The 17,571-nt window shown below is 34.9% G+C and overlaps 1 protein-coding gene across 4 annotated transcripts in view; it reads left to right on the forward strand.

The window, feature by feature from the left end:
* The window catches only part of LOC132105903 (scm-like with four MBT domains protein 2), a 37,860-nt gene that overhangs the window by 1,566 nt on the left and 18,723 nt on the right, over positions 1–17,571 (forward strand). The window contains exons 1-4 of one of the 4 annotated variants that reach the window (XM_059511421.1): positions 608–959; positions 5,217–5,311; positions 6,490–6,730; positions 10,440–10,460. In XM_059511421.1, the coding sequence (XP_059367404.1) occupies positions 920–959; positions 5,217–5,311; positions 6,490–6,730; positions 10,440–10,460 (397 nt within the window). In that variant the 5' untranslated portion in view covers positions 608–919. Of the gene's footprint in view, positions 1–607; positions 960–5,213; positions 5,312–6,489; positions 6,731–10,439; positions 10,461–17,571 lie in introns of those variants that run through there. The other 3 variants (XM_059511424.1, XM_059511423.1, XM_059511422.1) reach the window with 3 other exon arrangements.

Consider the following 17,571-nt stretch of genomic DNA (forward strand, 5'->3'; position numbering starts at 1 on the left):
ATTGATTAAAAAGCATTTGTTAAGCCTAATTAAACCGTTCTGCCATAAGAAATAAAGAGCTACATTTTAAAACACAGTTGTGAAATTCATGGCGTCCAAATCGTCGATGTGTTGAAAATACACGGAATCAGCTTGACTGCGTGTAAACTTCGATAAAGCTTGACATTTGATTCGACTGTGCCTTCACATTTAAGCCAGAAAACATTATTATTATTATTATTATCATTATCATTATTTAAAAGGTAACAAATCTTAGTGCGAGACGAAAGCAGATACCCGGAGTTATGAGGGAGAAGATGCTGGCCCGCTAATTAAGGCCTGAGCCCTCAAAACTAAGTCAAAACAAAAGGTTGGAGGTCTTAAAGGTGGCATACGTATTATATTTCACACTCAGCCTCATATACAACGTTCCAGGAGCCACAAAAGTTTACGAGTTATCGAGTGTATCACTAACGGCCAGATAGATAGACAAGCAAACGTAAGTTGTTAAGGGGGGTAACCACAGCAACAGCACGCAGCTTGAGCACGTACAGTAAACACAAACAAAACGTGTATACGTTTGAATTGTTACAAAATGTGTTATATATCGTTATATATGGTGAAACGTTAAAAATTGTAGCCTACTCTAGCAGTGGAGACAAACGGTTCACTAACGGTTTGTGACCTGAGTAGGCTATTACCTAAAGAAAAAATCGCACACATGTTGATTAACGTTAACGTTACGTAACATGTACAGTAGGATACTGGTAAGCGATATTTAAGGCACACAAACACTGTTAGATGCGCATTGTGAGTGAGAGATATGCGACACGTCATAGGGTAATCAGATAGTTTACCCTCGGGTGGCGCAGATCGGTTGACTGCTGCTGTTCTGCTGTGGATTGAATAATGCGATTTACATTCAGCCCATTGTGATGTAATGTCATTGAGGACGTCACGACGTGAGCGTGAAAGCAAATGTAGGTGGCCTCCAATTAGACAGACTTTCACATTTCCAATGATTCATTGAAAAGGGAACTTCATGTTGCGCCATAAACATCTCACAGTGCAGGAATGCATGGGCAGTACGTGTTTATTCTCATTTGGCATATAGGCTTATGCATAGCTACTATCCATCCTACACATATTATCTGGCATTATCAGCTCACTTAGCATACCGACAGCATGAATTTCCCTTTATAAGGTCACAAAGTTGTTTTTATAGAGAATGATGCCATGGGTATTTTTCTTTTGTCTGGCAGAGAGAAAACAACAAGGAACTGAATCCTGTACCTTGGTGATGCCATCATGTTGTGTTTTTGAGAAGTGATGTCATCCTATTTCAGTTCAAGACTAATGCACTAATGGTACACTTTAGTATAGGGAACAATCCTCAATATTAACTAGTTGATTATTAAATGCCTAGTATTATCATATTGCCTGTTTATTAATATAGCACATATTTTATATATGACTATATAATCCTACCCAATACCTAAACTTAACAACTACCTTACTAACTATTAATAAGCAGCCAAATAGTTATTGAGGCAAAAGTCGTTTATGGTTTGTTAGTGAAAATGAGACCTTAAAATAAAGTGTGACTTCTTTTAATACATAATGCTAGAAAAACATCAGGTCTAAGTGGCAGGAAAGAAAGATGGTGTGGTGTACCATGTTTGTTTCTGTCCATTTGACTGGTCACTATATCATTCATTTTTGACTTTTAACTTGATTTAGTTTTTCTAACCTGACTGAAGTAAATTCAGAGTGGTTGGATGAAATGTTAGAAACCTAACACTGTAAATTGGCAGCTACTCTGGCATGTGATATTTTACACTTATTTTCACACGTTAAACATGAGAACGCTTGAAGACTTGTATTTAATATTTGTATATACAGTAAGACACCAATAGAAGATTGACCACACAGTTGTAAAATAAGCTGTATAGGCCTGCTTGAGTTCACAACATGCATTGCAGCATTAATTAATTTTGATAAACTATCCATTCAGTCGTATCTGACTCTCGGGGACCTTATGAAGAAACATTCTCCATGCTATCCCATCAAGCACTGCTTCTTTGCTCATATTAGTATCTGTTTCGATGCTGTCAAGCTAGTAAGTTCTTTTACTGAATTTGGCTGAATTTGGAATATTATTATTATTTACATTGTAATGTCATCAGGAAAACTGACCAAATGAATGTATTGCAACCTCCTAAACTAAACACCCGACAGATGAACACGCAGCTAGCCTTAACAATTCCTCTCTCCAAGTTGGGTGATTAAAATGGATTATTAAATGTGTCTCAGATTGAAAAAGGCCAGAGCCATTTATTTTTTTTAATAAGAAAAGCAATGCAACATTGTGCTCTTTTAATAATCCTTTAATTCCCCTTCCACAGTTAAACAAGTCCTGGATTAGAGCGAGAGAGGGCATCTGGAACAATATGAGCTAATCGATATTACGGCCTGTCTGCATAAAATCTGGATTTATTCTGAAACAGCCCATCTCTTGAAAATTCACTTTAATCCCTCATCTTCAACCTGGAGGTGTCTTTCCACCCACAGGCCCGACTGTGTTGGCTTAACCACAACGAACCCACAATCAATGAATATGAATCATTCGAACATTACTCATTTGATATAAAGAAATATTGCCAAGAAAAACGAACTCATTATTAAATAGTTTTTTACTTTTTTACACTAACAATTTAAAAAGACACGTTTTGTTTTGCAGTGGACAATTAGTATTTTTTTAATATTCTTTCCTCATATATTTGCTAGAAATGGATCACATTTCTGTCTGACAGTAGTTTGGATGTAAATTCCCATGAACTGGGGACAGAACACCTTTTCCACATTTAAAACCCACTTTCTTGTGGCATCAATTTCTGCTTTGATTCACGTCTTTCTCGACCGGGTTAGTGCGGAACAACGGCAGAAATATCTGCCAAACGAGTGACAGAACCATAATTTTTTTTTTTCTTTGGAATTGGTCTTCTGTGTTTATAATATACAACAAATGCACACACACTCAAACACACACACTGCCATCATGGCAAATATTGAGTGAGTCATTTGCAAGGAAGTGGTTTTGGTGTTAAAGTGCACTTCTCATTCTTAGTTCCATCTGAAACCAGAAGAAAAATGCTTTAGTGTCACAATGTATGCATTATTTATTGGTCTTCACTCCAAAAAGAGTACCTTCAAATATCTTTCTCTTTTTTTTTTTCTTATGAAGAATCAACTTGCTTCTGTGGTGTCCTTGAGTTGAGGACTGGAAAAGGTTCTTCAGACCAGCATATTGGTTTCTGGCTTCTTTAAAGCACCAGTATAGATAGTTTTCTGGAGAATTAGAGAATAAAAATGTTAACACTTTAGAATAAGGAACACTTATTCACTAAGACTTTTCCCTTAATAAATTCCTAATTTGCTGCTTATTAATAGTTTGTAAGGTAATTGTTAATTTTAGGTATTGGGTAAGATTAGGGATGTACAATAAGGCATTAATATGTGCTTAATTAGTATTAATAAATGACTAATATTCTAGTAATATGCATGCTAATAAGCAGCTAGTTGAGAGACCCTAAAATAAAGTGTTAGAATGTTGGCATAAAAAAAAAGTCTATAAGTCTCAAATGGAAGCTTCATTTTAAAGAATGGTTTATTGGGCTTTGTATTAATTAGGAACCTATGTGATTCACTAGTTATAAGCAAACCAAAAATGAGCAAACAAAGCATGTTTAGTCTTCAGTTTTTATCAAACAAATAAGAACATGTTAAAAGTGTTAAAGCATCACATGACTCCAGGTCAGAAAACAAAACATGCTATTTTTTAAGACATCAGTTTTTTAAGGATGCAGTCATCATTGTCATCAGTGCAATCATCAGCTTCCTCAGATCCAAATCACAGCCCATAAGAGAGCAGAACAGACCTTTAGACCAACAGTGGTAGATTTCTGAATCTCAAATTACTGCAAGATTGCAAAATGGTCTATTTGTCTATACTCAGCCTTTTTCTTTGAAGTCGTCTTTGTCATTCTAGTGAACAATCCAGCATTTCTATAGACCACAGTGAGAGTAGCTACTGTATTTGATGTGAATAAACAATGGAACAAACAACAGTTTCGATTTGAAGATGAGAGCAACAAGGTGTAGCTTTGTGAGAAGTTTGCATCTTTTTCACACTATGAAGCAAATTCAAGAGATGTTGTAGAATTGTAACCTTAGTTTAGTTTTAGTGTTGGATTCTTCACATTTATTTATGTCTTACTGTTCTATATGATCATCTTGATAGATACGCTTCACCTGCTCTCTAACATTGGAAGCTTGGAAAATATAACGAATGGATGTGTGAAATTGCGCAAAAATTGTAGAACGCTTAGAAATATGGACGTTCTTCGCATCCTGTCCTTAGATGAATGAGGGTTTTATCTTGAACCTTCTAGAGGATTTCTTTCTAAATGAACAAGTCCTCAACTGTGCTCGGCATTGGGAAAACACATAGAGTCTCCCACGCAATTTCTTTTTTCTAAGTGAAACATCTGATGACTCATGACATAAATGGTCTAGTGTAAAACCAGAAATCTTTGTTGTATTTAGTAATATAATAATGCTATTAGACTAGGTCTAGTTAGCCGAAAAGAGAGATGTGGGAGTGATAGGAATGCTGGTGTTTTTCACACTTGTGAGTTTATGAATACTTCTTGCATTTGTTCATCAAAAGGCATCATTACATTTGGTTATCATAGAATCGTTGGCTGACCATTTTCTCTAAAGCTAGATACAAACTATATGCAAATATTCAGGTGAGAATTACAAACAACAAAGCACATTATTTGAACTAACATCACATTTTTGTGTAAAACTAAATATTCATTGACCAAAATGTTGATTTAATGAGGAATTAGTTGGGTTGTGAGAGTACTAGGAATGAAAACTGACCACAGAGGAAGTCAGTTTTCAGTTTACTCATTATAGATCTCCTTGTGGCTAAAGTGAAAACGCAATGCATACTTGAGTTAAGAATTGCACTGGGACACATTTTGGAACACAATGATGCATGAAATTGAGCTGGTTAGAAACATTTGCATTCACACGATTGAATAGAATATGGCTCGTGCAAATATGTAACCATAAAAATACCAAACCAGACGAAATCCCACAATTCCATCAGTGCCAGCAACAGACTCTTAACATACACACATTCTTACTGTGTCTCTCTTTCCTAGCAGGCATGGATTGTGTAGAGGAGGAGGTGGACTTTAACTGGGAGGAGTACCTCGAAGAAACTGGAGCCACTGCCGCCCCTCACACTTCATTCAGACATGTGAGAACACACAGACAGAATGTGTGTGTGTGTGTGTGTGTGTGTGTGTGTGTGTGTGTGTGTGTGTGTGAAATATTTACTTTAAATATTAGTTTAAAATAGAATTTATTCTTGTGGTGGCAAAGTTGAATTTTCATTAGCCTTTACTCTTGTATGCAGTGTCACATGACCCTTCAGAAATCATTCTAATATGTTGATTTACTTATTTTGTCTGCTTAAATATTTATTTATTTTATTTTATTTATAGTTTTTGGAACCTGTGATACTTGTTTCCACATAGAATTATTAATTTATTCAAAGTAGAAATATTTTCTAATAATAGGCCTATATGCTAGTGTTCAAAAGTTTTTTCTTTCTTTTTATTCTGCAAGGATATGTTAAATTGATTGAAAAATGTCAAGCAAAGACTTACATTGTTACAAATTATGTCTACTTTGAATAAAGGCTGTTCTTTTTAACTTTTTATTCATCAAATATTCTAAAAAAAAAGTAGCACAGGTTCCAATAAATTACAAGTAAATGAATTACAAAATACAAGTAATAATAAATATTAAGCAGCAAAAGTGTTTCTAGTATTGATAATAAATTGGCAGAATAGACTGATTTTCAGTCGAGTTATGTGACACTGAAGACTGGAGTAATGGCTGCTGAACAATCCAGCTTTAAAGTATATTAAAACAGAAAATAGTTATTTTAAATGGTAATAATTTGTAATATTTGTAATTGCAATACACACATATATATATATGTGTGTGTGTGTGTGTGTGTGTGTGTGTGTGTGTGTGGTTGTTGATTTTGTAAATGGTGTTTTGGCACTAAGTTACTGTAAAATCTAGAAAAAATGGACTGATTCCAACATGGGCACATTGTGTAGCATGTTTCACTTCAAAATCGTGAGCAAGTTTAAAAATACAATCTGGGAAACATGAAATACAGGTTAGGTTTGGTACCGTGTTGGCTTGCTAGTTCTGAGAATCACACACTTTGACAAAATAGGAGGTGTGCCATTTAACATTAGACCAAAACTGATCACTCTGATTATTCAAGGATGTAATATCAGCAGTATATTATATGGTTATTAGTGTTTTGGGGCCATCAGTAAACCCATGTATTTTTCATGGAAGAAGACAGCATTGAAGTCTTAATACATCATACTAACATCTGACTGAACCTTACAGGTGGAGCTCAGTCTTCAGAGCAGTTTTCAGCCTGGAATGAAGCTTGAAGTAGCTAATAAGGGCAGTCTGGAAACATATTGGGTGGCCACCATTATAACCACATGTGGGCAGTTGCTATTGTTACGCTACTGTGGCTATGGCGACGACCGCAAGACTGACTTCTGGTGTGATGTCATGACAGCCGAACTTCATCCTGTCGGCTGGTGCGCTCAGAACAACAAAACGCTTCAGCCACCTGAAGGTAAGGCGCAACGCGCAAGTGCACCCGAACTAAAACCAGCGCACCCTCAGAGATACATGTCTATTCAAACACTGATAAAGCTCATGTTAAAACAGTCCCTCCTGTCTAAACAAATGACGTCCAAGCACACACACACACAGAGTTCTCCTCACTATGTAGAGCAGTCCACCTTGTTTGTTCAAATAATAGCACCAGGAGTTTAAATACTTATGCTAATCAAACAAACAATGCAAAGTTGTATTTAATTATACTCAATGTCCTCCAAAATGAATGAGTGAGCACTGTAATGTCTATAACAGCTGGAATGCCTGAGACAGGCTATTTTCTTCCCAATATGGGACTGATTCTTTGGATCTGGAAGCAGGTTATCAGTGTTATCCAATACACCATTTCTTGATGAACTTTAACCTGGATTTTCAATGTTTGCCCAAAAACACCAATTGTGAACAGTCAAATTTCTTTATAGTAATCCAGCATTTGCTATTTGTGTGTTTATATTGTCATCACTTGCTATTTTTGTTTAGACGGTTTCATCGGGCGCACGCGCCTGTCCCTAAGTTAACTTCCGGTCTGTGTTGTGTATATCGGTCTGGCTGCAGTGCCTTCTACAAACGCAGTTAAAGGTGATGAGTAGACTGAGGGCTCAGGTGGTTGTGCTGCGGGATGTGTTTCCCATACATTTATTTATTTTTGGAGACTCGCCACGATTTTAAAACTGATCGATTTTCAAAAAGGCTTCGTTGAATAAACATGAGTAACGTTACGTACTGCACGTTTAATAATAATAATTCCTTTACATTTATATGTTTAAATATCAAAACGAGGCACAGGTGTTTATATATCGCTGTATTTCTGAAGGAAGACTTGCATGTTATATGCTTGATAACGCAGCGTTTGTGAGCATACGAGCTTTGTTTACAGCTGTTACTGGGGAAACCTCTATTTCTCGCGCTTTGTGCATCTCGTGCGCGGAAATAATTAATTTGCATTTTCATTAAGTCCACCTGATTTACGCAGCAAACATATTTTGTTTGTTATCAAAAAAAATATCTACTCTAGAGGGACTTGGCTGTTGTTATTGATTCTATTTGTAAGTCTACCGGAAGTTAAGTTAGGTCCACAAAAGCACGCATGCGCAGTAACGTTTGTTTATGTTATTGCCGTTGAAACCGTCTATAGTAAAATATGTTCTTAGTGTAGTATGTATTTCTTAGTGTCATTCGGAAGTGTAGTTGACCACTGGTTCATGTAAAATGCTTTAGACCAGGGGTGTTAAACTCAGTTCCTGGTTGGCCAGAGCCCTGCAGAGTTTAGATTCAGCTCTAATTAAACGCACCTGATCTGACTAATCAAGTCCTTCAGGCTTTTTGAAAAGTACATGGTATGAGTGTTGGAGCAGGTTTGGAACAAAACTCTGTAGGGCTCCGGTCCTCCAGGAATTGAGTTTGACACCCCTGCTTTAGACAGTCCCAAATAAAGTTAGGTAGGGTTATGGGTTAGGGTTAAAGTTATGCTGAAATAGAACCTTAAGAATAAGAGTTTAGTTGAAAGTTTAGTTAAGAACACATTGACAAGTTACACATTTGTTTAAGATGCTAGGGTTAGGGTTACTGTCAAATATTTGCAATGCTATCAGATGTGTTGCATTTTATCACATCATTTAATTCTACGTGCTGGGACATATGATTGGCTTAAAGACTTAAAATGTGTCAGCAATCAGGTTATAACAGGTAAACACAGAGCCATATAGTCAGAAACATTTGACCTGGTATCCTCCAAGACATCATCAGTTGGTGGATTCACTCGATATCTTGATATCTTTTTGAACCACTCCACACTTCAGAGAAAGGGCATCCTTCATTTTTTTGAAGAGCTTATTTGTTAAACCTGTGCTAAAGGAATCTGACCATACCGGTTTTACCCATATTAGAAAAGTTTATTTTGGCAGAAAAGGTTTTGAACCAGAAAAATAAACTGTTGAACAAAGTGCTCGGTTGTCAAACGCAAGTCACAATAAATGGCGTTAAAGGGATAGGTCACCCAAAAATTTATAATTCTGTCATCATTTATTTTCCTTCATGCTTTTCCAAACTTTATTTTCTGGAACATAAAGAAGTTATAATTTTTATTTTTTCAAAACTGTCCGGTTACCAATTTAGTTTCTCTCTTAACCTTATACACTTCATATTCTTGATCTCAGATAGTCATGTGCATTCTGTCATTATCGCAAGATCATTTATTTTGCGATGATGTCTAGCTGATGGTACATTGGATGCATATCTTAATGAGGAAATTATGACATTGACTGCAGTATTGGATTTTGTCATTTGAATTCAAAATCTATGTGTTGAATACAGCCTTCCTTTATGCATTTCAAAGGAATATTCAGATTATATACTCTATGGAATACAGTATGCATAACATAAAATTCAGCTTCATAGAATGTATTTGTATGTAAAGTAATGCACTGTCAGTGTACAGTGCCCCTTAGGCTTCCACTATAAGTGCATTTTTGTAAAAATAATCTGGAACATTTTGTAAAATAGTAATAAACTTATTTTAAATGCACTTAAAAATATATAAAATTACTGAGTTAATAAATATGAATTAAAGTTTTCTTCATTTATTTATTTAAATCTAAAGTTGCTGTTACTGTCAAGCAATCTGCATGTTGTTGTTTTTTTTGTGTATGTGATTTTTCTATTAAGAAGAAATAGATAAAATCTGTTTTTGCATTTCTAAAATAAGATAGAGTCTTACACGATCAACAATCGCAAGAAGCTCTGAAGCAAGATTCTGTTTAAAAAAAAAAACAGCTCTGTCAGTGGTTGAAATATTCTCCAAATGGGCACTATAGTCCAAAAATGCAGGTGTTTCTAAAGAACCCATTCAAATGGTTTGACTGGTGCAGTTTACTTTCCTGTGTTGATGCGCTGAAACAGGAAGTTGGACAGGACATACAACAGCACTCCCTCCCTTTAAAAAAAAAACAGCCAATAGCCTTTAGTTTACATCACAACCCAGTAAACCACACAAAGCCACTTCCTTCTCAAAGAAACAGATAAATAAAAATAAATAGGTTAGCTATTAAAATTAGCACCAAAAAATAAACCATAATTTGCAACCTGTTATTGGAGGCTGATTGTATTTATAATGTAAATTTAAAGGGCATTTTAATTCTAGAGATCATTAAAAAAAAGGTTTGTAATGAACATTTAAAATGCTATAAAGGTGTATTTTGTTTTGTTTACACTAGCATATTAGCCTCAAAGCTAACATACCTGGGCTGAAATGTGGTCTTTAAAATGATTAAGGGTTTAACATCACAACACATTTAAATCATTCAGCCAATAAAGACCTGCAACGTGTCATACTAATTTACATCATTTGTTTTGACAGGAAAATAACTGATGGGAGAAATAGAGTTATTTAGCATTTAATCAAACAGTTCATGGAAAACTATTGTCATCATGACCCATTTACATTAGCAAAGTTAATTTCATTGAGTGCCAGAATATATAATTAATAAATAATATTAAAAAAAAATGTGTAGGCGCAGCCAGGAATATTGTTTGTTTTACCGTGTTTAATTTGCGCCACAAGTAGTGTTTTGTTTGTATGCATACCTCTATGAGTGTGTGTGTGTGTGTGCATGTTTAGTCAGTGTGTATTTGTTGGTCATCTTTGTTCCTGTCTGTTTATTTCTCAGATAACGTTTACCTCAGAGCAGGTAAGCCGAGCCTACTTCTCTCTCTCTCTCTCTCTCTCTCTCTCTCTCTCTCTCTCTCTCTCTCTCTCTCTCTCTCTGTTTGGCCTCTTTTCTCTCAGACCAAGGGCATAGGTTTGGTTTGAACATTTTTAAATTAAATAAGCAAAAGCACCATGTTTTCACTGTATGAATTTGCCTGTAAAAGCTAAACGGTTGTTTAGAAAGACAATATATTCTCTACAAGTACTGTATGTAGGTATTTGTAGATTTAAAGGAACAGTTCACTCAAAAATAAAAAATACAAAAAATGCGGTGAAAATGTCCTCACCCTTAGGCCATCCAAAATGTAGATGAGTTTGTTTCTTCATTGAAAGTGTGTGTTGAGGAATGTAGCATTACATCACTTGCTCACTAATGGATCCTCTGCAGTGAATGGGTGCCGTCAGAATGAAAGTGAAATAACTGATAAAAACATCAGTTGGCACTAATTAACCTGCCTTAATTATAGATTTGTTTCTTGCAGATGGAGTTTCTTTATGGACTGGAGTCGTGTGGATTATTTGTGAATTTGTTAATGTCTTTATTAGCTGTTTAGACTCTCGTTCTGACGGCACCCATTCACTGCAGAGGATCCACTTGTTAGCAAGAGATGTAATGCTAAACTGATCCAGATCTGTTCAGATGAATAATAAATAATAATTTTAAAAAAACACATTTACATCTTGGAGGCCCCGAGGGTTAATTAATTTTAAGAAAATCTTTTAGAAAAATAGAAATTCAATAATTCAATAATAAAACTATTTCTTTAAGATTATTTCATTAAAATAATATGTACACCCCTCGTTCATTTCATAATTATAAATATTATTTTTGAAATAATTTGAAGAATTGATATTTGTAGGCATTTAAAAGTTACAAAATTTTTGTTATTATTATTACTATTTTTATTTTAATTTTTTATTTTATTTTTTTAAATTAGGTTGTTTAATTATTGCAAGTGAAAAGCTGTCTAAAATTACGGTGCTGATATAGCATTTTATCATGCCTCCATCTGGACAGTCCAACTGTGTCACTTCCTTTAAATCATTTACATTTAACTGTAAATTCAGTCATCATCTACCCACAAGAGTTGTTCCTATAATATTCACAGCCGCTCTTTTCCAGGCAATAAAATGCATAATAATCACTAGCTGTCATATTCTGTTTCGCTTGCGTTGTAAAAATGAGAAGGTAGTTCTCCTTTCACACTGAACAAAAACTAGACTATTATTATCATTCTTAAAAAAAATTACAAATTTAACTCCTGCAAACCTACAAAATGAGAACTTGTGAAGAATATTCTATAATGACTCTCTTTGATGAACTGATGAAATTCAAGTCGTAATTCACTAACTATCTGTTCTTTTTCCCCCATCTTTAATGAGCAAACTCTTAATTTTCAAATTCTCCTTTCTATCCTTATTGATTCGGTTGATAAATCTAATTCATAAATCGATACCTCTTGATCCGTCTCAACTCTCAAAAGAGGGGAAAATTACTCAACTATTCAATCTCACTCTGTTCGTATACAAAGAAATGGTAAGACATAAGACTGTTCATACTGACTACTTTTATGATAATTATTGACAATTTTTTACAGTTTTGTATATATATATATATATATATATATATATATATATATATATATATTATCATTTTTTTGTGTTTGAAAGCTCCAGTCCCAGTCTCCAGTTCATTGTGCATGCATGAAAGAGCAATAGCAATTTTTTTTTCTTTCTTTAATTTCCTCTTTTGTGTTTCACGGAAGGAAGTATGTTGTATGGGTTTGTAATACCATGAGGGTGAGTAAATGGTGACAGAATTTTCCTCTCTTTTTTTTGTGAACTAGTCCTTTCACTTTGGTAGGTAGAAACATGTTGTCCCACATGTACCCAAATCTACGCCCACGTCTCAGACGCATGCATTATCTGTTTTTCTGGGTCCTTTCCTTTATCTCTTCCCTCATCTTTCTCAGGCATACTCCAGAATTCCTCTAATGTTCTTTTCATTCCTCCAGTATTTTCCGTTTATCTTCCGTCCTTCTTCCTTATGCTTGTTTGCTCCGCCCTGTGTATTCGATTATGTGAGTGTGAACGAGAGTGTGTGAGAGATGTGAACGTCATGGTGGTGTCAGCGTGAGAGCTTGTGTATTTGCATGCATTTGTGTAGCAGAGACATACAAAGTTAAGGCAACTCCGGAGGTCATATGTAAAGCTACTCAGCCTGGCATGCTTCACTTGGTGCACGCACATGTTCGCACGAATAGCATGCTCTGTGAAACACATTTTACACATTCTTCCCATTTCTGGGGCAAAACCAATTAAAAATGTTAAATGTTAAATGTAAAACATGCATACAGATAAAAACAGATCATTATTTATATGTTATTACCTCTAATAAAAAATGGCAGATTAGACAAAAAAAATACTACAATAAAAATATTAAATATATAAAATAGAATTAGAATACAATTTAGGCATCACAACATTTTAATGTACACTAGAAAATATATTTTTAGTTTTAATTAACAATAACAACACAAATCCCTAAACTCTGCTCAAAAGTTTAAAATGCAACATTTAAAAATTTTTAAATAAGAAAAATCTCTAATATTCATGAATTATATTCCACAAAAAAAAATAATATATATATATATATATATATATATAGATGAGTTTTTGTTGGTTCTTTTGTTGAAATGTTCACATAGCATTGGATCTCCTTTTCTGCTTCTAGTCTTTTGTGATAGTTGTGTGTGGGTTCTCAGTTTCTGCCGAGTAGTGAAGCTGCCCACTGTTCTTGACAAAAAGCCTCCAGCTCCAGTAAGTTCGTTGGTTTCCCAGCATGCTCTGCACATTTGATTTCTTCCCCACAGTGACTTTATGATTTTGAGATTCAGCGTTGGCACTCAAGACAATTGAGGAACACATACATAACAGTTACAAAAGGCTGCAAGCGGTCATTGATTCTCAAGGAGAAGCCACATGATACCAAGAACCAGGCGAACAAGGTTTAGCAAAAATATCATTTGTGCAAATTAAACTATTTTCTTAATTGAGTGCTCACTTGCCTCTCACTTGGGAGTGTCGACATACAGTAAGTCATTTAGCCTGATTTGTGAACAGGTTCATTTTTGGACAGATTCTTTCAAACAAATCACAAAGAGCTGAATTATTTAGACATCACTAGTTAAGGGCACTACTAAATAAAAATAACTTTTATCTATCTTTAAAAAAATGCTGAACATGACAGGCACTAATGACAAAAACAGGTGCATAACTTTACCAACAAAATACTAAAAACTAAAATATTATTTACATATTTTAAATGGGCAGTGATTCTCAGATCTTTCTAAACCTTTAAGAGTTTCTTCCACCTGAACACAAAAGAAGATATTTTGAAAAATGCTGGTAAGCAGTCTGTTGACGATAGCCATTGGAAGTCGATTGCTACCGTCAACTGTTTGGTTAGCCACATTCTTCAAAATATCTTCTTCTGTGTTCAGGGGCTGAAAGAAATTCTTAAAAGCTTGGAAAAACATGAGGGTGAATAAACGATTCATTGTTGGGTAAATTATCCTTTTAAGTATTTTAGTACCGTGCTCCATTTCCGTTGGTGGAAAAAGCATTTAACACAACTGAGCATCATTGAAATCATTGGTTCTGGTATTCTTTTAAAAATACAACTGCTTTATAACCGTATTTGGCATAAACTAAGGAGTAGTTTGAGAACTAAACACTGACATAAGCTTACTGTAGTATGCCAGATTAACCATATGGGCATTTGGGCACGTGCCAGTATGGGCATCATGCAAGGCAGTATAAATATTTTCAACTGTGCAATGGCCAAAGATTGGATACTAAGAGGGATGGCTGACATCAGCCAACAAGGAAAAAAGTTTTTTTGAGAAATTATTACTACATTTTATCTTTGTAAAAGATTATAAACTTAAAAAAAAATAAAAAAATAACAATATGTACTTAAAATGTGCACATAAACGTGTATTAAAAAAGTAAATATGGTAGATTTGGCTTGTTTTTCAAGAAATGAGGAATGAGTCTATTTTTTTTTCTCTGAGGCAGCATGCATTAATAGAAATTAAAGGAATAGTTCACCCCAAATTAACCTCATGTTGTACCAAACCTGAATGAGAATGACTGTCATATGTTAAACACAAAAGAAAGATATATCAAGGAATTTTGAAAAACCAAACAGTTTTTGGTCCCCGTTGACTTCCATAGGGAAAGAAATACTATTGAAGTCAGTGGGGACCATCAACTGAGCATCAGCTCATACAGGTTTGGAATGACATGAGGGTAAGAACATTATGACAGAATTTTTTTTTTTTGGGCGAAAGTCCGTTCACACCAAAAAATCCATTCTGAAAGGGATTCCAACTAAATCATTGCTGTGTGCTTTTATTACTGTTGTGGTATTGATTTAGTTTGACTTTTAAAACTATAAAACTTTACAGTTTTTGTCCTTAATGTGAATGGGCTTTTAATCTGTACTTAAGTGTAGATTTGCAAATGGTATGATATGAGTTCAATGAATTATTCATTAATCCATCAGGTTTAATAGTTAATAAACATGAAAGGAGTAAAAACACAACCACACACACGCACACACAAGCACGCACTGAATAAAAAAGGCCCAAGGTTAATCGCATAAGTATTTGTTGAATTTGATTGTCATGAGCTAATGTGATAAAATGATCCCGTTCCACTGAAGAGTGTCGAACACACATCCTGAGTAGAGTGCTTAGACGCTGGGGGGTTGTTGTCATGGCAACGGCCACACACTCCCGTTCTAGCGCTACTTAAGCGATTAGCGTACACACTTGTGCTGCAGAGATTACACGCTGAGACACAGCGGCGTTCTGCCACAAGCACTCATTCACGCACAAACTTTTCTTACTGTAGCTATTTGAGCTGAATTACAATAGTGTTGGTCTTTTATACCTCAACATTTTGGGCCAGTACTGTGCTGGTTCACGGATATATGTACAGCTATATTTGTGATTGTTTTTTATAGTGACAGAATATGTAATATTATGGTTGTCCATGCAAGGTCCAAATTACTTTGTGTATGTTTAAATGGAATAATATATTATATACATTATTAAACAATAAATAGATTAAATAGATTATTAAACTCTAAATATTAATAGTGTGTTTGTCTGTGTGTACAATTATATTTTTTTTATAAAACATTTAATAAAAAGTGCAAACTAATTATTATAAAATAGAGTATGTATATACAGTACATTTAGTGTCTGCTAAATGCATAAAAATTTATATTTACATATTTTATAATTATTAGTTGTATCCATCCATCCATCCATCTATCTATCTATATATCTCTGTCTGTCTGTCTGTTTCTATCTATCTATCTATCTATCTATCTATCTATCTATCTATCTATCTATCTATCTATCTATCTATCTATCTATCTATCTATCTATCTATCTATCTATCTATCTATCTATCTTATCTATTTTCTGTGTCTATCTGTCGTCTGTCTGTCTGTCTCTGTCTATCCATCTGTCTATCTATTTGTCTATCTATCGTCTGTCAGTCTATCTGTCTATCTAGCGTCTGTCTCTGTCTATCCGTCTATCTATCATCTTTCAGTCTGTCTGTCTGTCTGACTGTCTATTAGGGATGGCACAGTTAGCTGAAAAAACCGAACCGTTCGGCTCACTACACACGGTTCGGTACACGCTGGTAACGCAGTTCAACTTAAATCTGACAAAGCATCTGTAATATTATCTGTAATATGGTTTGCTATGAATAACATGTAAAACAAACAGGGTTCAGCTAATATATGTTTCTGTTTCTGTTGATGGATGTTGTTGTTTCTGTTGATGGATGAGCATTCTGGATTCCCAGACATAAAAAAACGTGGATAAACCATGCACTCTTGTTCAATGTAAATGCCTTATGCTGGAATATGAGCAGCCGGGTGCTGAAAGCGCGCATGCACAGATGAGACCTATACAGCACAGGTTGATATCTGTGTTTAAACTAAACTCATTTAAGCTTTGTCAGTTTAAACATTTAAGAGCCAGAGGACGTGAGCTCGCGTGTGCAGTGTGAAGATTGGTGAGTGCGCTCATCCGAAGCGCTCAAACCCCGCGCCTCAGAACACGCGCAAATATAAGCAAATATAAATGGACAAATTCATACAAAAATTATGTCAAAATGCCCATTTTGGTAAGTATCCTACAGCAGACATAGCCGGTTGAATGTAGGCCTATTGTATCAGTGACAGTCTTTATATTAATCGAACAGCAACAATGAAGAAACCACCCACTGCTCTTGATTAAAAAGCTTTTATAACTGTGATAAAGAACAATCTTTAATTTATACAGTCAAATATGCGATGCTGTTTTACATTTGATTACTTTGTTCAATTTCTGTACCTAAAAACTAATGCTAGACCTCCCTAAAAAAACAACTGAAAATCACAGTTTATTTTATTTGTATCTTTACTCTATTGTATTTATTTGTGCTGTTGCTCATAGTTAGATAGATTTTTTTTTGTATAGTTTCTCCATAAACATAGCACATACCGAACCATACTGAAAACGTGACTCTAAAACCATGAAACAAACCGAACCATGAAAAAGTTGAACCGTTCCACCTCTACTGTCTGTCTATCATCTGTCTGTCTGTCTCTGTCTATCCGTCTATCTATCTATCAGTCTATCTATCGTCTGTCTGTCTATCTGTCTGTCTGTCTATCGTCTGTCTCTCTGTCATCTGTCTATCTATCTATCAGTCTATCTATCTATCGTCTGTCTATCTGTTTGTCTGTCTATCGTCTGTCTCTCTGTCATCTGTCTATCTATCTATCTATCTATCTATCTGTCTATCTATCGTTTGTCAGTCAGTCAGTCAGTCTGTCTGTCTGTCTGTCTGTCTGTCTGTCTGTCTGTCTGTCTATCTATCTATCTATCTATCTATCTATCTATCTATCTATCGTCTACTAAATTAAAAAAGAGAATAAGAAAATTCAGACTGACTTTCAGTGTTATGTAGTTGTTATTGTCCTTTGAATTATCCTAAAAACACAAACTAGTCAAATATTC

This window comes from Carassius carassius, chromosome 26, assembly GCF_963082965.1.
Source record: "Carassius carassius chromosome 26, fCarCar2.1, whole genome shotgun sequence".
NCBI classification, from domain to species: domain Eukaryota; kingdom Metazoa; phylum Chordata; class Actinopteri; order Cypriniformes; family Cyprinidae; genus Carassius; species Carassius carassius.